The following is a 20,000-nucleotide window of genomic DNA, read 5'->3' on the forward strand; positions in this document are numbered from 1 at the left end:
CACTGAAAAGTCCACAACGTATCCAGTGTTGGCCTCGGTAATAAGAAAAAATTTCACACCATATTTCTTCGGCTTCTTGGGGTTATACACTTTTATACTAAGACGTCCTTTGTAAGGCATCATCCCCTCATCCAAAGACAGGTTCTTTCCGGGAATCACGAGATTTCTACACTGATCACGAATATAATCCAACACTGGGCGCACTAAAATGAGGCGATCACTGTTATTCCGGGGTATGGCCCTTCGGTTGAAGGCGTTGAAATACCTGTCCAACGCCAGGAAATTATCACGGGACATAACGCCAGGCACATTGGGCATACATAAAAAATAATTCCTCCTCCAATATTGCTTGACGTCGGAAGCAGGTGTCATACCAAAATAAATGTAGAGCCCCAAAAAATGCGCCATGTCAATGAGGCTGCAACCCCGCCAGTAATACGACAAGGTCGTCCTTAGTTCATACCGGCAGTACCGAGCGTAGTCCACCGTCTCGTGTACCAGGTATTCCAGCAATTCCCGCTTAAGGAAAAGCTGGATGAACCCCAAAACAGTCAGGGGTACTGGTACGGTGAGCCCAGGGGTTGCCGTGAAGGGGTGCATGTTAGGAGGGGTGGGGTCCTCCGTCCACCCCTCATCCCTCTCCGACGACCGACCTTCACCTTGGCTGGCGCTACGAGCCGACCTTCTACGTGCCCGTGCGCGCGCACGTGCACGGGTGCGGGCACGATATTGCACTCTACCCTCCCCCGTTGGCCCATCACCCTCACTTAGGCCTTCACTTTCTGTATCGTCCTCCGCGATAAAACTAGACCCCATATCCCCATCCTCCCCCTCCTCAGATTCCCCCTCGTAAGCACTGAAGCCACTGAATTCGAGCTCACTTTCGGGATGTGAGCCTCGAACGGACATTGGGAGCATATATTCGTCCTCACTTTCATCGGGACTGATGTCCTCATCACTCGATGACCATCCGCCATCAAAATGAGGACTTGCGACATGTTCCCGATCAAGCTCCGAAAGATATTCATCTATGTCCCTTGGTTGGAGGCCTCCCAAATGCCTACGAATGCCCCTAAGGACGCCCACATGCTTCCTAGGGGTAACCAAAGGCATACGCTGTGTTCCTGAAACACTTTCATCCACACGTGGCCGCACAGAACGGCCTTGAGGCGTGGGGTCATGCTGGGTGCTTGGCCCGTCACCAGCATCCAGGTCCAAAACTCTCCTTACACGATCCCTTCCGACGGGTAAAACGCGCCTTTCGCGGTTCACACATCGTTGAGACATCTCTATGAATGTCCTGTAGCAACACAAATGCTCAAAGTCTCGCACAAGTCCAGAAAAACACGCTTCCGACGAAAGATCGCTCTCGGACGATGCGCTGCTGATGCTGGCTGGAGCGAGAAGAAGGGATTTCGCACATGCGCACTTGGGTCTTGCTTCAAAACAAAACAAGGCCTTGATCCGTGAACTCCCAGCATCCCCCAAGGCGCGTGATTCAAAAGTTTTAGGCTGGTAGGCCTATAAGTATTTTTCCGTGAATTTAAAAAAAAAACTTTTGTAAGTCGACGTAAAATACGTCCAGTCGGCACACGAGAGACAAAAAATGTAGACGTAAAATACGTCCAGTCGGCGTAAGAGGGTTAATATCATTTTAAAGTAATCTTAAACATTTTACCATTAGAAATATATAAACAGCCAATAGCAGAGAGAGAGAGAGAGAGAGAGAGAGAGAGAGAGAGAGAGAGAGAGAGAGAGAGAGAGAGAGAGAGAGAGAGAGAGAGAGAGAGAATGTTATTGTTACTGTTTAATCTCATTAAACGTAATATTATTTGTAAACTAGTACTGTATATTATTATTTTACCATAAAATGTAGTAATGTCCTTAAAGATATACTTATACATACACTTCCAGCCCAAACAGAGGGCGAGAGTTACCACTAGCGCATGCTAGTATCTCGTGTGGAGAGAGAGAGAGAGAGAGAGAGAGAGAGAGAGAGAGAGAGAGAGAGAGAGAGAGAGATAGAGAGAGAGAGAAGAGAGAGAGAGGGTTTGTCCTTATTAAAAGAGTTGAAATGGAGATTATTGTACTTCTTTAAAATACTATCACATGTGAATTTTGAGATTAGTTATATTATTATTATTATTATTATTATTATTATTATGCGAAAATATTAATAAACATACACATGTACTATAGAAATTATCTCATATACATCAGTAAAAGAGAAAGAGAGAGAGAATCTCAATGATCCGTAGATGGCAACACTCGATTTGACAGTTGGAACCCAGCCAACCAAGCTGGCTAAGTGTTCAAAAAACAAGACACGGGGTTACATAATTCTTTTTATTTATAAACTAAAATCTTGCTAATTCACTTTAGTATTTTCTTTAATGAATTTATATTATTGCTGTTTACATTAATATTGATATTTGAAAATTAGTAAATCCTCATCCAAAAAACATACATTGCTTTAAGAGAGAGAGAGAGAGAGAGAGAGAGAGAGAGAGAGAGAGAGAGAGAGAGAGAGGTGAGGAGAGAGAGAGAGAGAGAGAGTGGGGGGGGGGGGGGGGGGGGAAATTTCATGCCCACTTGATGGCAGCAACAAATCAGCTCCTTCCCCCTCCGGTCACTTAACTTAACTGACTGGGATTTCCTTCATTCTTCCATAATTTTTAAAATTTATAAGCTAAAATCTTACTAATTCACTATGGTATTTTCTTTAATGAATTGATATTATTGCTGTATAAATTAATATTAATATTTTGAAAATAGTAAATCATTTATTTACTTACAAAAAAAAACATACATCTTTGTAGTAGAGAGAGAGAGAGAGAGAGAGAGAGAGAGAGAGAGAGAGAGAGAGAGAATTATTATCTTTATTATGTGATATTTAAACTTATTAAACTTACTAATACAGTATTAATCAAAATCAATACATATTTGAAAATTAGTAAATCAATATTGTATCATAAAAATTTATTTAGTTATGAAAATAAACATCAAAATACACTAATAAGTGATTATTTTCGTCAGAAAATTCCGCGAATGGGCGAGTCCGTCCGCGAATAATTTCTAGATAGGTTCCAAAGAAAAATCCGCGAATGTGTGATTCCGCGAATCCGGAGAACGCGAATACGGGGGGAACACTGTAAATCTAAAAGAATACATGAACTGAAAGGCAGACTCTTGCCAACGTACAATGTACAACTTACAAAAAGAAATTAACTTTAAAACAATTGACAACAAGGTCCCAAATGCACAAAAGGACAAGACAAGAAAGTTTCATAAAGCCATGGAAAAATCCCATGACTATCCCATTGTTATTTACAAGTTTATTTATTTTTATGTAACAAAGGCAACTATCCCATTCTTTTTTAAAAGTTTCAGTTTATATTCATAGCTCTTTCATGCACTGCAGGCTCCAGAGACTCGATGTAATCAATCTTCTGTTTGTGAATTGTCCTTGCTTGCCATTTTTGTAATATGGTTCATAACTCTTTAGGACAGCAACGAAATTTGATACACTATTTCCTTGTTTACAATGCTTGACCTAAAAGACGGTGGTGGCTTATCAGGTGCTTGTCTGCCAAACCAAATAATCTATGATAATTATTTGCAAACACAAGATTATCAAACAAACTTTATTCAAACGGGAAAACTACTACTACTTACTCATATGTATCACATAAAACTGTACAAAACCTTTTATGTATATCTACCAAAAAAGTCAGTTCATGATCATCATACTGAAGCACGACTAATGATACAGGCGGTCCCCGGGTTACGACGGGGGTTCCGTTCTTAAGACGCATTGTAACCCGAAAATCGTCGTAAGCCGGAACGACGTTCTTGAAAGCATGTCCACAGGGAAAATTTCACTACTAATTTGCAATTTTTCTTAGGGCCTTATCTCTAAAATTATCACTAATTTACTTTTTTCATGTGCAACACTGTATTCACAAATTACTGTATATTTTCATTAAAATACAAGAGAGAGAGAGAGAGAGAGAGAGAGAGAGAGAGAGAGAGAAATAACTCCTTAGGTTTCAATAGATTGAAATGAACGTCTGTAGGCAACTTTTTCCCCCTCCCATAAATAAATATATTTCTCCAGAGAAGAGAGAAAGAGAGGACTGTGCAATTATGTTTGTCTGTCTATCAATTCTTTTGCTGAGAGCGAGAGAGATAAAAGGAAGAAATAGAAACACCGAATGTATGACAAGTATCTTGTGGAGAGAGAGAGAGAGAGAGAGAGAGAGAGAGAGAGAGAGAGAGAGAGAGAGAGAGAGAGAGAGAGAGAGAGTTGTCCTTACAGTATTTAAAAGAGAGAAATGGAATGATTATTGTATTTAAAATACTCAGATATGAATTTTGTACTTATAGTATTATATTGGAAAATATTAATGATAAACTTATTACATACACATCCCATGAAAATAATCTCATCTCAGTAAGAGAGAGAGAGAGAGAGAGAGAGAGAGAGATTACATAAAACCATTAAATTCATTGACCATTGTATGGCATTGTTAAGCTTGAGTGTCACTCGAGTTGAGGTGGGGAAATTGATAAAGAAAAAGACAAAGGGAAGAATTTTCTTTTGAAATTAGTTATCGTATTATTACTACTTCTATTATTATTATTATTATTATTATTTGAAAATATAATAAAACACGTGCATCACGTAAAAAATCTCTCATATCAGTAAGAAAGCGGAATTATCCTTACAAGTGAAATGGAAAGGTCATTTTCATCTCTTTAAAATACGACCATATGAATTTTGTAACTTAAAATTTTATTATATTATTATTATTATTATTATTATTATTATTATTATTATTAAATAACTGAAATTATCAATAAACATTTACATACTAGTACCATAAAAATTCTTTCATCTCGGTAAAAGAGAGAGAGAGAGAGAGAGAGAGAGAGAGAGAGAGAGAGAGAGAGAGAGAGAGAGTGAGAGATGAGAGAGAGAGAGAGAGGAGAGAGAGAGAGAGAGAGAGTGTTAACCTTAATTAAAAGTGACATGGATAGATTAGTACTATTGTTATCTTTTTAAAATACTATCACATATGAATTTTGTAATTACAGTTATTATTATTATTATTATAATAATTTGAAAGTATTAAAAACAAATAGTACAAGTGCATAAAAAATCTCGAGTCTCAGTAAATGAGGAGAGAGAGAGAGAGAGAGAGAGAGAGAGGAGAGAGAGAGGAGAGAGAGAGGAGAGAGAGAGAGAAATGAGAGGGGGGGGGGAAATGTCAGGACCACGTAATTGCAACACTGCAGCTCTCCCCCAGCTCTTCCCCCTCCTGGCTGTCACAGAACTTGATATATAGCTGACAGTTTTAGTACCTGGATCTCGAAAAAGGTTACTGGAAGTTACTTCAAGAAGACTGGGATTTCCTTCATTCTTCCATTATTTTTTAAATATAAGCTAAAATCTTACTAATTCACTATGGTATTTTCTTTAATGAATTGATATTATTGCTGTATAAATTAATATTAATATTTGAAAATAGTAAATCATTTATTTATCATACTAAAAAACATACATCTTGTAGTATAGAGAGAGAGAGAGAGAGAGAGATGAGAGAGAGAGAGAGAGAGTTTGAGAGAGAGAGAGAGAGAGAGAGAGAGAGAGAATTAATAGTGATTATTTTCGTTGGAAAATACAAAGAGAGAGAGAGAGAGAGAAACTGTGCTAAACTATAAAGGATTCTTATCTTATCACAGTATGTGTTTTTTAAAAGCGTCGTAAACTCGGAGCGTCGGAAGCGTCAGCGTCGTAACCTCGGAACAAGCGTCGTAACCCAGAGCGGATTTTTCAATGAATATTTAAGAAAAAGCGTCGTAACCTTGGAACGTTGTAACCCGGGGACCGCCTGTACTGTACTACTGGGAAGAAGCCAAATTTCTAGCATGTTACACTTACCAAGCATTAACTTGTTGTCTTCATAGTATTTGTTACCATTTACATCTTCCCCAACAAGAGTTCCAACCTTCAAAGTATCAATTCTGCAAAAAAAAAAAAAAAAAAAAAAAAAAAAAAACTTAGAAAAAAACAAGGCATGAAAATTTTCAAAACTTCCATTTTGTACAATAGGTATTAGATCTTAAAAAGATAATTACCATTACTGTAATTGTATTATTTATTGTACACTTTTCCTAAAAAATTCAGTCTTCATTCTCAAAGTAACATAAAAATTATGACAATTTGATAAAATGACATGGAAAAATCTCACACTGTCTTTGACTGACCATAGATGTTGAACTATGGCTATCTACTCTACAAGTAATAGTTCTCATTAATAATGAAGGTTAAACTTTAAAAAAAAAATAACATACAGTCTACCTAAAGTAATTAGTATTATTCCTGAGTATGTAAACCATAGTTGGTGGTCCACCTTATCCTTAATGGGAAACCTGGCTACAGGGAATCATCCTGGGATCATATCAAGAGACAGCAGAATGGGAAAACCACTCAGCTAGAAAAATATGGAGTTACCAGGGTACCTGAGCCCCAGTCATCAACCACCACCTGGTGGGCCAGAAAAAGTACATACATGACTATGCTGTCCCAAGGATGTTAGATGGAGTCCTCCAAGGCCATCCAGAGATATGGCACCAGAGAACAGAACAGTGAGAGCATCCTGTTAGTTATGCAATGTACATGTCAATTATGGGTGATTCTGGGAACTTAAACAGGCTTCACCCATGAAATATAACAGTAGGGAATTCTAGTCTCTACTCAATGCCCTTGGTAGTAGGCTGGTCTACCAAAACATTCCTCAGCCATGGGGTTTATCTAGCTGATGGCTTAATGATATGGTGACTCACCCATGCACACACCTGCTTTGCCAACTGACAGGGATGAAGAATAACTGTCCTTTCTTCCTTGCTTGTTGACAAGTCACTACACACATTTCTCATCAACAGTAAAGAACAACTCATCAAAATCTTGTAATGCTTGCTGGGTTAGCAGCCATAATGTGTGCCCCATCCCCCACAATATAGGACAGCGGGTCAAGATCTATAATCCATACAACACAGCATACTTCTCAAATCCCACAGTTAAGCTTATAGAAACAGTAATATTGAAAGCGTTGTCCCATCATTCAGCATTCTTGACCACTGCATCAAAACAGATTGGCAGATTTTAGTCTCTGTTCAGGCACATGGTAGGCATTAGTTATGCCTTAACCAAAACAAATTTAACTTAACTTTTCCTAAGATGTCATGCCATGCTCTAAGCAGACTTTACCTTAACTAACCTAGCCTAGGGCACCATGACCTGGATGGGGGAGAGGGAACTGCTTGCCCACTCCCCATCCCACGACCCCCACAAGTAAGTCCAAACATCACACACCTGGACTGGCCTACTTCAACCCTTAATAATGGTTCTAGATCCAAATCCACACTTTTCATCATACTAAGTTACCTAAAACAAAACAAAAAACTAATATCTTATTCAAAATCACTGCCATTAAAATCATCATGTTTCAGCCTCTATTTTTAGCCTCCTTAGAGTGTTATTTGTTGGAAGGATCCAGCCACCTCCCACATTATAATTCATAGTTTTCTTAGGTAAAACACATCAAAACACAAAAAAGTCTTTCCAGTACATAACTTGCACAAATGCATAATAAGAGAAAAAATTAACCAAATTGTATGAATTACAGAATTATAAAAAAAATGACTAGGTGGAGTCTTCCGAAAAAATTACCCATTGCATACAGCGTTTGGAGTTGACCATGGAAGTGCTAGATCTAGGTCATACTGCATTCAGTAAAGACTATGATATGTTCAGGAGGTAATGTTGGATGGATCTTAAGCAGATGAACATGCTTAAGAACCCTTACAGACCAGGCTATATATACTGGCAGTCCCCAGGTTACGACAGGGGTTCCATTCTTGAGATGCATTGTAAGCCAAAAATCATCGTAAGCCAGAACATCGTAAAAAATCCTAAGAAAACCTTACTTTTAATGCTTTGGGTGCATTAAAACCTATATAAACTGCATTCTTATTGCATTTTTCATCACAAAAACCTTCAAATATTAATTATTTTGCATTTTTGGAGTCATATTTCTTCTGCCAGATCAGCGCTGTAAGTGCCGTAACCCTGGAACATGCGTCGTAAACCTGGAAATAATTTCTGATAAATATAATTGAAAAGCGTTGTAACTTTGGAACGTCATAAGTTGAACCCGTCGTAAGCCGGGGGACTGCCGTTATATTCATTAACAATGCCTTGAGACTGGAAAAACTTTGAAAGTAAATATTTCCAGCCCTATGCAAGGCTTCTTTTCCAAGAAACTCATAAAAAAAATGCTAATTTACCTATTGTTCAATTAAAAAAAAAAAAAATCCTTTAATACACAACACCTTTGGTGAGGACATGGTACCCTTGGTTAGGTTAGGTGTGGTTGATAAGGTCACTAGGCCCCCAAGGCTAGGGTAAATGACCGAGCAGTGACATAGCGGCCACCTCTCTCGGAATGCAGCCACTTCCCGAAAAACGCTCGAATTAGAGTAAACAACCGCAGACGATCCATCATCATCGCGTGGCCATTTCCTTATTCACTCGATATCTAATTGGTGAAACAAGAATACAATTACAACTTTAAGCATACCATTCAAAAGATTGAAATTTCGTCAACATAATGTGATATATGAAAGCCCCATACGAACTAAAATAAGCATGTGAGCTCTTCGTAAAATATGTTTTCAAGGCAGCTTTGAAATCAAATATGGCGGCAATTGCGTGACTCGCCGTTCTAACAACAGATAATCCACCATCTTCCCCAGCACTCATTTGAACAATGTTAGCGTATATATGTAACATTTATTGAACTTACTCAAGACTGCAGTTGTAATCAGCACAATAAAATAACACTTTGTTGCCTATACTAGTGAAAGTATGAAACTTTATATTCCCGGGGTCATGGTTTGAACTAATTCATTTTAACCTTGTAATCAGTGGTTTTATCCTTACTGCTATCACAACTGAAACTCCACAGTGCTTATTTGATTGTAATTATAACACCATTTTGGTTTTTAATTCACTCCAAATTCCACTTAAAAACCACGTTGCGTTCCGGTTCCTAAGCACTCACTCCACAAACAACGTTGCTGTTCCTGGTTCCTAAGCACTCACTCCACAAACACAGTTACGAGCAGCAGATGATTACACTGTTTATGCGGTGCAAAGTTTTATTCCCTTAATTGTTTACTTTACTCATTATATCGTACTTTACTTTGTTACTTTCAAAATGTTTATTTAATTTGTGTCTATTATCCCTCTTTTGCAACCAAATTAACCCCAAAAAATTACAAATATTTCTGATGTACTACTTAGGAGCAGATGACGCGACAAAAAAATGACTTGTCGTTGCCCATCTAGTGGAGCTTCACACATACACCGATGCATTTACAAACTGTTTCTATGAATTCTAGTTGTCATAGTAATGCAGTAATGATAAAATTGCTGTAAAATGTATATATACCACAAATAGATACGCTAATTTCACTTATTTCCCCGGTTTTGTGTAAGTCTTATACCCAGTTTGGAGGGTAAACACATACCAATTGACAAGACTGATAAACAATTGAAGAGTGCAAAACGCCGCAAAGAATGCAGTCATTCCCTTTAATAAGTACTGGTTAGAGGTCGGGTTTACGATTGTTGTGATGAAAGTGCCCCAGCGTCTATGGGTACAAGTGGTGTGCGGATTTAGCACAGGAAAATGGAAGTTTGTGACACAAGCAACTCCACAAACATCGACATGGCGTCAATCTTCTCAATTTTTTAATTGTAAGTAAAAATTTCGAAAGTGTCAAGGGGGTAGTATGCACTGCGTTGGCCACACTTTTCATTACCCTCTGTTTAAATCTTACAATATGGCCTTAATTTCTAACTTTGGAGAAAATATACTTACTTTGAAAGGAGTAGAGGTCTTGAGCTCCTGCTATATCACCACAAACAATCATGAACTGATGAACATCTCCAGTGTCAGGACGTGTTAAAGTACTTTTTCGGAGGGTGGCCAAATACGCAGTATAGTCAGTGAGTTGGCCAGTCCAGTCGGTTGTTTACCCTATGCCATTGTTTTGTAATTTAGGAGAAAACACTTCCTTCAAGAGGAGTGTAGAGGTCTCGTTGTGCTGCTTGGATGGGCCACAACTCTTGACTGATGATCATGGCAGCAGCTTCAAGTACTTTTCAGGAAGGAGGCCGCATTCCGGGATTGGTGGCCACTGTGTCGCCACTCAATCATTTACGCTAAATTAGCTACAGTGTCATGCCCAGACCTGGCCGGGGGTCTTTGCCCCCACAAAAAAAACCCCTCTGGACCCCCAAAGTAACACTGAATACCCATCCACCGTACTCACCAGAGTAAGGAGAATCGACAGGAACAGGTTCCGCTGATGAAAAAAAAATACTTCCTAAAATACCATAGGTGTTTACATGCCCACCTGGACCCCAAAATAAATACTTACCTAGGTACTACCTAGTAGTAGTATAGCTAGGTACCTATACTCTGTTTTTTTCCATCTGTCCATCAGTCTGTGGTGTTTTCGCATGGTAACACTGCGTTCCGGGCTTTAAATATAGTTATGCTATGTGTAAGTTTTAGGTAAATAAAGGATATCTGGGTACATTTGCAACTGAAAAGTGTTTTTAATAATTTACTGTATGCGAATTACACCGTTAATGTTCGAAATAGGATATTATTATTGTTGTTGAATGTAAGCTGAATGTAACTACTATCTAAAGCCTGGGACGCAGTGTTACCATACGCAAACACCACAGGCAGATGGACAGATGGAAAAAAAACAGAGTTATAAGCTACTAGGTAGTAGCTACTAGGCTAGGTAGTAGCTACTGTAGCTAGGTAGCCTAGCTAGGTATAGCCTATACCTACTAGTAGGTAGGCTAGCTACAAGTAGTAGGTATACCTAGGGTAAAACACCACGGAAGGCCAACCCTCACCACGGTGGACGGGTCTTATTCACTCGATATTTAATTGGTGAAACATGAATACAATTGCAACTCTAAGCAATACCATTTAAAAGATTGAAGTTTCGTCAAACATAATGTGATATATGAAAGCCCATACGAACTAAAATAAGCATGTGAGCTCTTCGTAAAATATGTTTCAAGGCAGTTTTGAAATCCAATATGGCGGCTACGTTTTGCATGGAAGGTTCTGATCAGTGACGGCCACCATCTTTCCCCAGCCTTCCCAGCACTCATTTGAACAATGTTAGCGTATATATGTAACGTTTATTGATCTTACTCAAGATTGCAGTTGTAATCAGCACAATAAAACAACATTTTGTTGCCTATATTAGTGAAAGTATGAAGAAACTTGTTATTCCCGGGGTTGGAATGTTGAACTGAATGTATATTTTTACTTGCATGGAAGGTTCTGATCAGTGACGGCCACCATCTTTCCCCAGCCTTCCCAGCACTCATTTGAACAATGTTAGCGTATATATGTAACGTTATTGATCTTACTCAAGATTGCAGTTGTAATCAGCACAATAAAAACAACATTTTGTTGCTAGATACCGGTATGAACGTGACGTAGTTGAACTTTTCCTGTTAAATCTTCCCGGGGTTATGGTTTGAACTGAATTCATTTTACCTTGTAATCGGCGGTTTTTTTATCCCCTTACTGCCATCACAACTGAAACTCCACAGTGCTTATTTGATTGTTATTATACACATTTTGGTCTCAGTTCACTCCACACTGCACTTTAAACCCGTTACTGTTGCTGGTTCCTAAGCACGCGCGCCACAAACACAGTGACGAACAGCAGACGACGAAACTGCAAAGTTTTAGTCCCTAAATTGTGTACTTTACTCGTTATTTAGTTTAAATTTACTTTGTTATTTAAACATTTTAATTTAATCATGTATATTATCCCTTTTTTGCAACCAAATTACCCCGAAAAATTACAGATATTTCTAAAGTAGATACAATCAAATGTTTCTAAAGTTTTCGTACATCGGCTGCCGAAAAAACCTAGAGGAACGACCATGGATAAGTGCATAGAGGAACGACTACGGAGAAGTGAATTATATATATTCTTTTTTTTTTTTTTTTTTTTTTGCTAGCACTTTTAATAGATTTCAGTCTATATTAGTATTTTGAATTTCTTTAATAACCGTATGCCAGAAATAAATGTAACCTTTAATGTTTGCATGCTAAGAATGGCAAAATCATCGTTGCCACATTAGTGGAGGCTTCCACACATACGCTTGTTTCATTATTATAAACAGTTTCCATGAATTCTATTTGTCATAGTAATGCAATAATGATAAAATTCCTTAATAATTATGTATATATACTTCCAATACATAGCCAATAATTTCACAGTTCAACGTTTTGTGTGTAGTCATACCCAGTTTGGAGGGTCAACACATACCGAATGGCAACAGAGAGAGAGAGAGAGAGAGAGAGAGAGAGAGAGAAAGGAAGGCGAAGGAAACGAAGGAAAGGGGCGGCGGCGGTGGAGGGGGGGGAGGTAGGTGGAGCTTTATACGCCGTGTTCGTATCCATTTCTGCATAATGGAGTTTTTTGTCTCTTGGTACAAGGACAAGTGTTGTTATTCTTTACGATTAGTGATTCACGATACCCTTATAAATTACGGCACTGGGTGTAATGCACTATACAAAATCTCGTTCTGATACGAGTGTTCGTTACAGAAATAGGTATTGCCCAAAAACGTGCTTGCACTGTCTCTGAAACCCATAGTAGGTATGCTGCTTAGTTGTCAATCAAGTTTTTTGTAATCAAGTATTTTTTTACAAAAAAGCTATTGAATAAATTTGTATTTTTCTCAATCCAAAACATGCCTGCCCTCAATGCTAACTTTCCTCTTTTAAACGAACTTTACTGGTCATTGCAAATTCGGCCCCATAATTTCTTATGGTGTGCGGAAAGCGAAAACAGAGGGCGCATAGCGGACCGCAAAACGATTGGCGTCAACACTACGGGGGGCGAATAAATCCTGGCAGTAAATTATCTTTCAATACCTATAATCCCAAAAAGGTAAAATAATGAAGATTATGGTATGCGCATTACGATTATACCAATTACATGAAGAGCTGATAATCTGCATGAATAACTGGTAAACTGTTCTGCAAGAAAGTTGAGTAAAGTAATTATTTACAATAGGTACGAAAGTCAAGATGTCGTGTCGTCATAATACAGGACTTGAAAGAACGTTCAAATTCCAAAAAATAATTACTTAAATTTGAGTCAGAATCGAGTTACTTTTTCAATAACGAATATTTAAAATTAATCATCATCAAATAGTAAAATATTGATGTTTACTATTTATTTAAAAAATTATCGAAGTGCACGCTTCGTCGTCGTCTTCTACAAAACAGTTGTTTACTCGGTGAGGAAAAGTTTTCCGTTTGTTGTGATAAAAGTGCCCCAGCGTCTGTGGGCACAAGTGGTGTGCGGATTTATCACAGGATATGGTTAGTTTATTGACACAAGGCGACTCCGTAAACATCAAGATGGCGTCAATCTTCTAAAATACCTCGAGTTGTAAAGTAAAAAATAGTTGAACGCGTTTTGGGTGGTGAGATTTGCACTACGTTTGAGACCGTTTTCAGTACCTTCTGTTTAAATCTTAAAATTTGGCCTTAGCTAATTTCTAACTTTGGAGAAAATACTTACTTCGAAAGGAGAGTAGAGGTCTTTAGCTCCGTTTCTCACCAACAAGAAGTCGCGACTGATGCCCATCTCCGGTGTCAGGACGCGTTAATAATGTACTTTTTCGGAGGGTGGCAAGCGTTGATTGTAGGTGGGCCTGTTTGGCCTGCCGTGGTGTTTACCCTAGGTAGGTACGAACATCTGAAACGATGGCCTAACCTTCCATTCTCTCGTAGGCTAGTAGGTATTGTTATACCTAGTTTGATCAGCATACGTTCGGAGGTTGTCCTGCATCGTTATTCTGCAAACTACCTTAGGCACAGGCCACTAGGTATGCTACCTAGCCTATAGCCTAGGTAGTAGGTATAGCTACCTGAAGCCAAGCACCGAGATCCATTGGGTCATTCAGTGTCTCCTCACCCTGAAATGTTACAAGGGTTTAATTTACTTACCTGTATAGCTTGGTACAATGACGCCTGATACCTCCGTTCGCTCTTATTATATTTATCGCCTTGGCAAACTTTGTCTAGGCCTAAATAGCTAGCCATTTTTTACTGTTGGGAGGATGTGCTAAACAAATATCAGCTGGAGTCGACGGTGTCTTCTTCCTTGGCCGGACTCGTTCATTTGAAAATAAATAGCAAATTGGTTATTCTGACGGGTTCTTTAGTTAAATTTGTGATTTTGAAAAATAGATATGTATATTAATATTATTTTAATAACACTGAAAATATTTTAAGAGCATAAATTTATATTTTGAGTCATTCTACCAAAAAATATATATAACTTACTTTCGTAGGCCTTTCACAGCCATCATACCTACAAGAAGCCTTTCTGGGAGGTCCGAGAAGAGTTCGTCGCCCACAGTAACATTTGACCATTATTACATAAAATACATGTCATATCGTTAAACTACAGACCCTTTCTTTTCCACGACTGAAAATGTATTTACGTTATAGAAAACGCAATTTGACCTGTTCAATGTGGACGTATTAAATGTAAACTGCAAATTATTTGATGGGAAATTGTTTTTTTTTTTGTTTCTATATTTGACAAATACTAAAGTTTTTAACTAGCTTTCCTGAAGAAAAAATTAATTTTCCTATTGTCAAAGAAACAAAGATCTGTCGAGACTTAAAATTCATAAATCTGTCCGTTCTCCTTCATTACGATATCAAATTCTAGAGCTCTCCAGCCCTCACTTGGTTTGTCATGATGATATCATGTTACCTATGGTTTTCTTAAATAACTTATATTTCATACTCATAACTGAATGTTTATTTACATGCTTCGTAGGCACATAAATTAATTTATCATTTACACGCTTATATAGAGACATTAGAAAAATCATGCAGACTTATGACGGTGAGTTGTGGTGGCAGTCAGATGTGGCCACTTTCGTTCTTGTTTGTTCCGGAACTATAATGTAACTTCTTTATGGTTAAGGCTAACTTCACCAGGTCTAGGAATATCTAGACCGTGAACCTGATATGGTTTAATTCTGTCCTACGACTGAGCGTTTTGCTGTTCGAGCCATGTGAGGGTCGGGGTGGGAAGGACAGTGAATGAGACTTCAATGGTAGGCTTTGCGTTTTGCAGACGCAGTACAAGGGTAAACAAGAATTATGTTGGCCTTCGTAGAGTGAGAAGTAAAAACCTATAAAATGATGTACAATGAATTTCAGATGGGTGTGCTGAGGGAGCACTTGAAAATAATTTTGAAATTTGGAAAGATAAATTAGGATTGATATATTTCTCTGTTAAGACACATGAAGAGAAAGATGAAGTTAATGTTGTCGGAGAAGAATTCATTGAAGACGAATATTTCACTGCTTGGTTTTATGTGTGTACACCCTCGGCCCTTGTACGTTTGCAAAATAAGTAATTCTAAGCCCTCATTCCGCGGTAAAGTAGACTATGGCAGTTGACGTTTTCCTACAAACTGCCATTTCCTGCGTTATTTTACTTAACTGAACCAAGAATTTAAAGTAATATTTATTCGGACGACTGTAATTAACCCCCAGGGGCCAGTACTAAACACGGCGAATACATTGAACGCCCCAATCCAGATGTCGTATCCGCCGTTACGTTCCTTGCAGTCCCTGCGGAACTATTGTTTAGAATTACCCTGCAAGAAACGTGACCGCAAATACGACATCCACTAGGGATGGGGCGTTCAATGTATTTTGCCGTGTTTCGTACTGGCCCTGGAGGATTAATTACAGTCGTCCGAATAAATATACTGTAAATTCTTGTTCAGCAAGTAAAATACCGTAGGAAAACGTCAACTGCCATGGTCTACTTTACTGCGGAATTGGGGTTTAGAATTACCTTCACTTTAGGCGGTATTTTGTTGTATAGTCTTGGCGTGCAATGTTCAAATCCTCTCTAGCCTGACTTACAATTTTTGGGGCTCAAATAGCCTATATGTTTCACTTACATGTGTGATATGCTTTGAAGACTGTAAGATTTATTTTGTATTCCGTTCTTGCTTTTACTAGAGCCAATGAATGGTAGCACAAATTAGTGCTGGGGTTATCTGTCACGGGAACATAGTCCCTTTTATTAATCTAGCCGCTCTATTTGTACTCCTTGCAATTTTCTTTATAGGTAGTTAAGGAGACCGTAGTAGTCTATAACGTTGCAGTAGTCAATTAAGCCTCGAAAGAATTTGGTTATAAATTGCTGTTTTCAGAATATCTTCATTTTAATATTTTCTAATAAATGCAATATTCTAAGTTTTTACAGTATGCAATATATGGTGCTTCATCGACAATTTGTTATCAATGTTTGCTGTTACAATGTTTATTGATGACGAACCAATAGTTTATAATATAATATATATATATATATATGATATATATATATATATATATATATATATATATATATATATTATTATATATATTATATATATTATATTATATATATTATATTATTATTATTATATTATATTGATATATCATATATTATATTATTATATATATATATATATTATATGTGCATGCACGTATACATATAAATGAATATTCATAAAAAACAAAATTACAGCCATTTCTCAAAAACTCATATATCATTCAAAACTGAAAAACTAGATCATGTCCCCTAAACCCCCTTTCAATCATCCTCCTATAACCCCCCACAAAAACGAAAAACATCCTGATAGACTTATTGAAGTGTTCATAGAAATTTTCGTAGTGCACGGTCAGATCCAAGTAGCATACATACATTCAGTTTTGTCTTCATTAAGTTTCGATTTCTTCGTCAACATCCATTTTTCATATCTTTCATTAATTCATCTATTTTACTAATGGCGTCTTTAACCGTTTTGACGGAAATCAGCAAATATGCCTAACCGTGTGCTCGTTTAGAATTCTAGATAATTCAGCTGTGTAAATGGCAAACAGCAGTGGACTCAAGACGCTGACTTGGGCTACTCCTCTTGTTACGTCTCAATTTCTTTTCTGATTTCACATTTGATATAACCACTGTAACCTTCCCGTTTTCTAAGTAGCCTTTGTACCATTTGAGTTTATCATCTTCGATGCCTGCTACTCTCAGGTCGTCAAGCTTCAGATTGTGGTCAACTGTGTCAAATGCTGCACATAGGTCGAGCATGACCAGGATGCCACATTTTCCATAATTTTTACCATATTTATAATTGCGCACAATGTAATCGTGGGCTGATCGGATAAAAAAAAATACTAAGAAAAATGTTGATTGCTGAGGCTGCTGAAAAAGGGTGAAAGACAGAAATGAAGAAAGAGAGAGACGGTTCTAGGACAAAATCCCCGGAGGACAAAATCCCCCGTAGGACAAAATCCCCCGTAGGACAAAATCCCCCGTAGGACAAAATCCCCTTGGACAAAATCCCCCAAGGACAAAATCCCCCTGGACAAAATCCCGCATGGCCAGAATCCCCCGGGACGAATTTAAAGTCATGAAAATGTAAGCAACCAATAATAGTAGTAACTTGTTTTATTTTTCATGCTTATATATAGTTCCAAAAACAGATATATTTTAAAATACTCGTACAGTCGTTTGCTGGTTTTACATTATTATTGCATATATAGTTTCTAGTTACCTGAATATTACTGATGGAAAATTTTTTTTAACTAACCTCGGGAGGTGGAATACTTAACAATAAAAATCTGAGGAAAATGCAAATTTCAGGAAAAACTGCTAGATTGTTTATTCAAGACTGGACGTGTATTTAAAACCCTAAGTTAAATGCAATGCCTCTAATATAATCTAAATACGTTTTTTTCTTTGGTATGTTGGCACAACTGATTTGATTCGTGATGTGGTATCCTTCTATTTCTTTCTAGGTGGTTCACTAGCGATACCAGAAATAATCTCATTCGTCTGAACATTTTTGAAAATTGTTTTCTCGCTTCCAAGAGACTCATAAAATCCAGATGACTGGATGGCAACACCCAGCAAATTATACGAAACCACGATGACATCCTTCCACAGAATTATTGGTACAATTGAATTCATCGTTTGTTCTTGCATACATATTTTACAGAGGTATGCTACATGTGGGTTCTCGCGTCCTCGTCGACATGGCCTGCCAATATAGTGCTCCTCAAAGTAATCCAAAATCGGGAAACTCTCCTCTGGCAGAATATCAAAGAGCTCTTCAAACGCTTCATGAACAGATTCAGGGGTAATAAAGGCAAGGGCCGATACAATTCTCATTTAGAGAGAGAATTAATTATTGTCTTGATAATGTTTTTGTAAACCAAACTCTTGTATTTTTCTGTAAATATTTTGGCAGAAATGAAAAAGGCACCCTTTAACATCGACTTCAGGAAAGTACGCTATATCAAAGTATTTAGCATTGTTCTTTCAAAATCGATCATTGCACTCGCAGGCGAGCAGTTTGTCAAGATTTTTACCTCTTGTATAAACCTGTTATAAGTTGTTAAGGTCTTATCCGGTAAAGGTGCATAGTGTTCAACGTAAATATATCTTTCACGATGCAATTTCACCTGTCCTTTTGCTCTTCACAAACTCCATCTTCTATGGGTGGAAGTACTAAAGTGATTTCCAAAATGAACTCTTTGTAAGAGGATTTAGATAATGTAGCTGTTAGTAAAAAAAAGTTTCCCTTTTTTTGAAAAACAAGCAAACTGTAGAAAACGGGGAATTCTGGCAAGGGGGATTTTGTCCTATGGGGGATTTTGTCCTCAGGGGATTTTGTCCTATGGGGGATCTTGTCCTACGGGGGATTTTGTCCTGATACCGAGAAAGACACCACAGCCTTTGCGAGGAATTCAAGTTGCTTGACAGTAGATATACAAAGTAAAAAAACAGTTACGAATTTCAGAATTGAGGGGAAGAGAGAGAAATGCACCTTTTAAGACTAGTAATGTTGGTAATTTTGACAAGGTAACTGTAAGAAATGTGAAAAAGCTTTCATCCAAATTCATGGTATGCAATAACTAGTGAAGTTAAAGGAAAATTTCAGCAATTCACGAATATCCATAGAATGTCGAGATAATTAAGAAAAGGTCACAAAATTGTGTGTAGACCAGCTGCTTGGAATATTAGGCATTATGTATTGAAATGTGAAGAATGATACTTAATTCACATTCATAAAAATCAGGATAAGACAAAGAAAAGAGAGAGAGAGAGAGAGAGAGAGAGAGAGAGAGAGAGAGAGAGAGAGAGAGAGAGAGAGAGAGAGTGGGGAAGGAGGGAACGGAGGGGAGCGACACATAATGCAAGAGACGGCTACACGTCAACGTGAGTCTCTCAATAAAGGTATGGTCACAAGACAGAATCAGAAATGTCAAGCTAAAGAGAGAGTGATGATCCATGCTGTGGAGGAACGTATTGCGAATTACGGAACAAAGGACGATAACTCATTACATCTCATAAGTCTGTTGTAAAACATTAGAGGAGACTGAGACGATGAGAAATGTAGCTGACTACAGATATTGATCCTGACTGGTGGCAAACAAAATGAGACTTCGTAAATAATTGGATGGAAACGGAAAAGTTTAAATTAAATGAAGCTGTGTTCGAGCCTCAGCGTCTGAGGTAGAAGGTTGTAGATTGGTTCTTTGGAACATTTTGGAAAATGTGTCCACCATTTGCCTTAAGATACTACAAACCATAACCCAATAACACAAAATTGTATATCAAAACAAACATCATAATCAATATAAAAAAAACTGAGAAAGGAAAGCATAAATCCAATCAAATAAGACCTTGAAGGAGTTCGTTATGGGAAGTGGGATCGAGATACCTAACTGATAGTGGAACAGGTAGTCAAGAGTATATAAAAGAATGATTTACAAAGA

General features: G+C 37.8%; 1 protein-coding gene across 1 annotated transcript in view; it reads right to left on the minus strand.

Moving 5' to 3' along the window:
- The window catches only part of LOC135220825 (probable NADH dehydrogenase [ubiquinone] 1 alpha subcomplex subunit 12), a 44,745-nt gene that overhangs the window by 15,295 nt on the left and 9,450 nt on the right, over nucleotides 1-20,000 (minus strand). The window contains exon 2 of the mRNA XM_064258368.1: nucleotides 5,945-6,027. Within this exon, the coding sequence (XP_064114438.1) occupies nucleotides 5,945-6,027 (83 nt within the window). The remainder of the gene's footprint in view (nucleotides 1-5,944; nucleotides 6,028-20,000) is intronic.

The sequence above is a fragment of the Macrobrachium nipponense genome, chromosome 2 (assembly GCF_015104395.2).
Source record: "Macrobrachium nipponense isolate FS-2020 chromosome 2, ASM1510439v2, whole genome shotgun sequence".
Classification (NCBI taxonomy): Eukaryota; Metazoa; Arthropoda; class Malacostraca; order Decapoda; family Palaemonidae; genus Macrobrachium; species Macrobrachium nipponense.